The 7,557-nt window shown below is 42.6% G+C and overlaps 1 protein-coding gene across 1 annotated transcript; it reads left to right on the top strand.

Moving 5' to 3' along the window:
- The first annotated feature begins 1,915 nt into the window (after positions 1–1,915).
- On the top strand, positions 1,916–2,800 carry LOC134216228 (uncharacterized). Its single transcript, XM_062695176.1, has 2 exons — positions 1,916–2,624; positions 2,680–2,800. The coding sequence occupies exons 1-2, from the start codon at positions 2,020–2,022 to the stop codon at positions 2,738–2,740; spliced, it is 666 nt and encodes a 221-aa protein (XP_062551160.1). The 5' UTR covers positions 1,916–2,019; the 3' UTR covers positions 2,741–2,800.
- Positions 2,801–7,557: the final 4,757 nt, after the last annotated feature.

The raw sequence follows: 7,557 nt of genomic DNA, 5'->3' as shown, positions 1-7,557 counted from the left end.
TAATTTTTTTCCAACCGAGCCGCCAACTGTCAAATGGTTGTTCGAACAACTTCACACACGTTCCAACAAAGCAGCAACCGAAGCGTTTTCTTGGGGGTGGAGTCAATGTTCGTCGAACTGCTTGACTGGTGTGTACGTAGCATTATACACGGTATCCATCAACAATACATCTGTATCCAACTGCTTTAAAAAAACTGGCGATTTCAGCCCACGATGGCCGTGGACTGCCCACTGGGAAACGAAACTGAACAATATTAACAAACATTTTGTCACCCATTACGTTGGTTTGATGCCGATGCACCACCGACAAGCGAAAAGAATGCGTACGACCGAACAAAAGGAAGCAAACGCGCGTTATTGTTTGCTATACTGATAGCTAGAAAACCACAAAAACTGCACAGAGCACAACTTTTCCGTCTGCACCCAACGATGACAGCGACTGAAATGCTTTCAGGTACTTCTCAAGGAATTCCTTTGAGGAACTTCCGAAGGAACTTCTTCGAGGAACTTCCAAAGGAATTCCTTCTAGGAACTTCCGTAAGAATTTCTTTGGGGAACACCCTAAAGAAAGTCTGTAGGAACTCCTGGAGGAATTGCTGAAGGAATTCCCGGAAGAAATTGTGGAGGAACTTACGGATAAATTTCATGGAGGAATTCCTAGAGGAACTTCCAAAGGATTTTCTGATAGAACTTCCGGAGGATTTCCTGAAGGAACTTCCGGAGGAAGGAATTTACAGAGGATTTCCTGGAGGAACTTTCCAAGGAGTTCTTGGAGGAACTTCCGGAGTACTTTCTTGGAGAAATTTCCGGAAGAAATTCTTTTAGGAATTTGTTTAGACATTCCTATGACGAATTTCCAGAAGATTTACTCTGAAGAACTTCCGGAAACATATCTTTGGAGGATCTTCCGGAGGAATTCTTTTGAAAAACTTTCGGAGAAATTGCTTTGAGGAACTTTCTGAGGAATTACTTTGAGGAACTGCTGAAGGTATTTCTTTGATGAACAGTCGAATTTCTGAAGGAACTCCCGGAGGAATTCTTGGAATGGCTTCCGGCCGATGGTACAGTAATATCCCGATTTTATCACCACCGATTTTGTTGCATGCCCTCAATTTCTCAATTTTTTAGTTCATTTCACAAATATGAATCAGTATATTATTGAAAAAGTAAAATGCGTGAACGGTACCCGTTCTTTCTTGTCAAAAATGAAAATTACAGAATCTTTCACAGGTACTCAGAAGTCATTCATAATAATCCGTAGGCGGTAAAAGTTATTTCATGAATATCATTGGATAACTTCTGTTAAAAAATCGGACCAAATCGCTTCGAAGGATTTGCAAAATAATGAAAGCATTCGAGCTTTAATTTGCATAAGTAAAAAAACAGAAGACAGGATTTTGTACGTAAATTTATCGAAAACTCTATAACATGTTTCATATCAGTATGTATTTCAATTGCTTCTTCGCGTATCAGATAAATTGTCAGATAAATTGTGATCAAACTTGTGGCTAGTGTCCACTATTAGAGATTGATTGACATCCGGGACCCCTTTCTCCACTACGAGAAAGGTAAAAGTAAATTTAGCATGTTTTTGCGCATGTCGATGCTCCGTTCACCGTTTACTGACATGCTTGTACATAAAAAGGTTCGAGGGGCAAGCAAGGGGGAGGATTGGAGGAAAAGTTCACTCTTAAGTCTTAACTGAACCGCGGCCGCTTGAGGAGGCGGGTAGGCTTACAGAAGTTGTGGAACTCTTGGGGAACACTTGTGCCATTTGAAGATATCTTTATTATTCCATCTGGAGAGTACAAACCAGAAGCACCATCATCAGCAAATAGTGTGCAGCAACATGATGATCAGAGTGAGACAGCAATCCGGGAATCGGGACCCAGACGTAGCGAAGATCGGGATGCTGGATCTCAGTGATGTTCATTTCTGTGCCAGTTCTGAGCATCGTTGGTTCGTTTTAGGAGGGCTGTCTCGCATAATTGAATTCACAGCAGTTTACGCGTAACGATAATGTGCAAGTATAATAGTAGATTGTTCTTGTTTTGCTTGGCGAGTGCATTAAGCCTGGTTTATGGCTTTCCGGTGCTTACCTACGATGATGATTATAACAGTGCGGAAGATGATTACGACGTGATTTTCGATCAACGACAGAATGGAACCGAAAACGTGCGCTTGTCGGTTGATGGAATTATGATCGCATTACCTGCTCCTCCAAGTCAGTCAGATATCTCGACGCTGGCTAGCAGTGCTTTATTGCATATCCTTAGCTCCCAAGTTGGTTCCTTGGATAGCGATAGTTCTGAGGAGGAGCATAGTAAACCGAGCACAACTACGACTACTACAACTACTACCACGACGACGGAGACACCGACACTGCAGGATCAACTGATTCCGGTGAATTTATTGGGTCAAGGTTTGTCGTTCTTATTCAACAAAGGAGCAGAAATTCCCATCAAAATAGGGTCCCAACTGAAACCAGTTTTTGGCACCCCATCCAATCTGTTTCTGCTGAAGAAAGAAGCAGTTGATGATGAAAGCAATGTTGACCCCCACTGGACGGAAGATTCAGAATCGCAACCTGCTAACCCGAAAAAGACATCCAAGCACAAGCGACGGTAGGTTAATGGGGTTTAAATGGTGTGATGAAAAATAAATTTATTCATTTGACAGATATAAACTGAAAGTGGCCAGTCTGCTGAAGCCAATGCTGCAACGGACGTATTTAGCTTAGGGCGATCGCTGGGGGAACTTGTGATAGAGTAATTATTGAATTAAATTATTTTTTATATTATGTATTCAATTATTTACTTCTGAAAGAAAACCTTTCTTTATGGAGCGCCAGATGGAACCAGAAACAGAAAATTAAAAAGGAACGACTTCAAGATTGTTTGAAAACCAGTTGAGCGGGTCTCTTGCCTTTTGAGGTGAATATTTTTTTATACGAAGAGACAAAGATAGGAATGCTGAAATTAGGTCAGCAGGAAATAATTATTGCGCATTAATGTGTTTATCATGACATTTGATTTCAGGTAGGTAGGTAGTATGAACTTGTGCAATTATTTTTATTTTGTCCCTCTTCTTAAAATTCAGTAGGCAGGACATTTGTCTGATTACAGTTTATGATTCCGAATTGATATTTTCTTGAAAACCAAAAGTAGTTTTTTTAAATCCCATTGCAGAAAGGGTTCGTTAGTCAGGTGGTTGAATTTGTGTAGTAATTGTTTTTAATGTAGGTGGGTATTGTGTTTAAAATTTAAGAAGAGCTGTGCTGTACAGTATGACTAGGATTGCATGTCAGTGTTTGAAAGCTTTAAGCTTTTAAATGTTCTCAAGTTTCGTTTATATTTTTCTTTCGTCTTTGAAAGTTAAGTTATGAAAATAAATTAAGGCTGGTGTATTTTTCATTAGTTTTCTTTTGATTCAACCAAAATAATGGTTATTCAATAGAAATTGTAAAAAAAAATTAAATATTATAGACCACATAAACACAAACTGTTATCATCTACACACTTAAGAATATATCGCAGCGGAAGCATAATCGAATAAAATGGACCTGTGAACCTCTAAATACAATTTACGTCAAAAGTGAAAAAAGTAATATAGAAAATTATTAGGAATCAGTATCGTGCGTGCCAGCTCCTTTTATTGTTTCAAAAAGTTTAAGAGTGTGTGTCCGCCAAAACAAAAGTTCATTTCAACCCTTGTTTCAACCCGAAATTTACAAATAGTCACATAGATAAAAATATGTTGTGATTTCAAATGTATTTTCATGCACATGTTTGGAGCATGCAAATAAAAGTAACAGTCAATCGATCTCACTATTCTTTTGAATTTAAACGGTGCGTGTTTGTAAAATTCAATCAAATTTTATTGAATTTCTAATGTTAATTCGTTTGATGGGGTAAGCTGCAATTTTACATGGTTGAATTTTCAAAATTATTTGCTGTGTATGTATAATCTTTGATTAAAATAAAATTTTTATAATTTTGATGCTTTCGTTTTATGTGCATTGACTTTACTGGCATCCCGCAAAGGCTTCGTGCCGCGAGCCGAAATGTGCCGGGATAAGGATGGGAGCATCTTGACGGACGAACGAGTGGTGATCGAAAGGTGGAAGCAGCACTACGAGGAACATCTGAATGGCGCTGAGAGTAGAGGCAGTGAAAGTCAAGGCAGCGAAGGAGATGACTACGTCAGTTCAGCGGACGATGGAAGCCAACCAGCCCCCACCTTGAGGGAAAAAAAGGATGCCATTCAACAGCTAAAGACCAATAAAGCAGCTGGTAAGGATGGTATCGGAGCTGAGCTCATCAAGATGGCCCCGGAAAAGCTGGCCACTAGTCTGTACAAACTGATAGTTAGAATCAGGGAAACAGCTACCGGGGGAGAGGAAGGAAGGGGCTATGTGCCCCATCTACAAGAAAGGCGACAAACTGGAGTGTGAGAACTTTCGAGCGATCACCATCCTTAATGCCGCCGTCTTCCGTCGTCTGTCACCATTAGTGAACGAGTTCGTGGGAAGTTATCAAGCCGGCTTCGTTGACGGCCGTTCGACAACGGAGCAGATCTTTACTGTACCCATCTACAAGAAAGATTTTCAGCAACTATAAGATAATGGTCCAAGTCAATGTTTTACAGGACGTCACATCTATATCGTCCAAGGAATGGCACTCAAGACTCCTTCGAAGACTCAAATAAACAAACTTACGATTTGAACCACCATTTTGTATCCCTGCAATTCCTTTCAGGCTAGTTTGTTTTATTTAGATTGACGATATTCTGCACCTCATGAGTGACATAGGTGCCCAAGAAGCGCAGCGCAGGTTCATTGAATATTCTCCAGTCCAAAATATGACTTTTAATTCGTAGTGGGCTCTGTTGCCGTAGAATTAATCCATTTGCTTTACTTCTGGCTGTATTTCTGGATAATGTATTTCTTGTCCGTTTGTTCTTTACGTGAAGGTCACAGGACAGGAATAACCATGGTAAGCTTTTTATTTCACCAGCACGGCTTACGTATACGTATACGTATATCTCGATATCTCTCCTATAACTCTCGGTCCGGTCTCCCTATGGTTTGATCGGTCCATTCAATTTTTACATTTGTGCTATGATTCAGTAGAAAGTGACGCAGCTACTTCCAAGTGGACAGTTCTTACCAAGTAAGTGAGAAGTGCTACCCAACGCTTCACTTGACTCCGGCCGATCTTAATCATGTACGGACCGAAATAGTCGATGCCTACCAGCGAAAACGGACGGACGAATGGAGTTACACGCGCCGCCGGGAGAGGCGCCATCCTAGGCACCTCGGGACGTGCTTTGTATACAATACACCACTGACATCTTTTTGCCACTCTACGCACAACCGCCCGGAGTGCTGGGATGTGGTATCGCTGGCGAATCTCGTTTACCACAGTTTCACCGTTGTGGTGACCATATCGTCTGTGGTACCAGTCCACTAAAAGTTCAGTAGCACGATGAGTTTTAGGCAGTATTATTGGATATTTTGCATCGTACGCCGCCAGAGGAGACGCTTCTGTCCTACCTTCCATACGAATCACGCCAAACTCATCCAAGAAAGGCGATAGGTGTCTGATGCTGCTTGTCTCCAAATTCTGCCGTTCACCATCCGATGCTTTATTCTTCATTAGAACCACTATCTCTTCTGCGAATTCTTGCGCCTGATCTTCCTGATCTTCCGCGATCTTACAGATGTGCAACAATGGCGATGTTGAATTCCTGATCACAGATGCTTCCAAATACGGTCCATCCCAGTCTCGTTTTTGTCGCCACTGGCCCGCTTGGCCATTCCTCACGCGTCTTAAGAGGCAGCGACAGTTTTATGTTGTCCAACCCTATCAAGATTTTAGGAACGGCCTTTTGGTAGCTTGTCACCGGTATGCTAGCCAAATAAGGGAAATGTTGAGATAATTCTCCATATTTCAGCGACTGTACTGGAAGGTCCAGCTGGCGAACGGTGCTTACGCCGGCCAACAAGAAACTTTTTCTGCTTTCTCTCCCAGAAATCTTCAGGTTGACCATTCTGGATTCCGCTTCATGGCGCGAAACCTTCGCCGTCCACGTCAAACATAGCTGCTGTAGCTCACCGATAAGGTTCAATTGATCTGCGATTTCTTTTACGATGAAAGTGTTGCAGGTCCTGGGAGAAAAGGCGGCGGAAACGCCGAAAGATTTCAGCGTTGACAAAGAGAGCAACGTGGAACGTGTTCTGGGTATGGTCTGGTTGCCGGACGAAGATCTATTTATGAATTCCGTGAAGATGCCGAATGAATTCGAGCGATCAGCGTCAACAAAAATCGTTACAACAAAGCGAAGCATCTTGAGATTTGTGATGAGCATCTTCGACCCGCTCGGCCTAATTTCGAACTTACTAATTCACGGAAAGATGAGTATCCCGGACCTGTGGAGAACTCAAGTAGGATGGAACGATACTATTCTGATATATATCTTGGAACAGTGGGAGCGATGGATTGTGCAACTTTCCAAATTGAATCAAGTTCGAATTCCACGTTGCTATTTTCCCGATTACGATCGAGACCCATTGCATTGCATGCCTTGGAGCTACATGTATTCGTGGACGCAGGCGAATTAGCCTTCGCCTGTATAGCCTACGTTAGAATCATCGATTGAGGTCAGACACGATGCTCTCTGGTAGCCTAGAAGGCCAAAGTTGCACCGTTAAAGCCTTTGTCAATCCCTAGGCTGGAGCTTCAGGCGGCAGTTATTGGAAGCAGACTAGCGAAGTCTATCGCGGAATACCACACTCTTCCGATCACGCGAAGATTCTTGTGGAGCGATTCTAAAACAGTCCTGTCGTGGATCAACTCGGATGCTCGTAAATATCGCCAATACGTGGCGGTACGAATCGGTGAAATTCTGGAGGAGACTCAAACCGAGGAATGGCGCTGGGTACCCACCAAACTTAATGTTGCAGATGAGGCCACTAAATAGGGGAAAAGGCCCCACACTGCAGCCGGATGGTCACTGGTTCACCGGACCAGACTTCCTTTATAAGTCAGAGAATGAATGGCCACAATAACGGGTGACCTTGAACACCGAAGACGAACTTCGTGCTTTACACGTACTTCGCGTACAGTTGATGCAGCCCTACCTCGAGTGTGAGAGGTTCTCCAATCCATTTCTCAAGCCAACACTTCCACATGTGTAAAGTACACGTCCACATTAGAGGAGCATGAGTATTTAGAATGTCTGGCGGCTATACACATTCTTCATCAGCAACTGTACTGATCAAGTAAGGTTGTGTAAGCTTTTTTCCAGTCGGTCGTCAAGCTCAGACCCGACCGCATTGCGTAGGCAAGAGCACGCAGCTCGGGTTCAGTTCAATCAAAGTTAATTGCCTATTTCCGGGGATTAAACCACCCGACTTGGAAGGCCGACGGAGGTCCTTCGTAGCTTAGTTGGTTAAAGCACCAGTCTAGCGTACTTTAGGGTCATGGGTTCGAGTCCCATCGAAGGGAAAGTGGTTACCTCCAATACATTTTCCAAATCAATATCTTCCACATAACG

The sequence above is a fragment of the Armigeres subalbatus genome, chromosome 2, assembly GCF_024139115.2.
Source record: "Armigeres subalbatus isolate Guangzhou_Male chromosome 2, GZ_Asu_2, whole genome shotgun sequence".
Taxonomy (NCBI): Eukaryota; Metazoa; Arthropoda; class Insecta; order Diptera; family Culicidae; genus Armigeres; species Armigeres subalbatus.
Note: the sequence above shows the minus strand (reverse complement) of the source record. Positions and strands in the feature narration are given on the sequence as shown.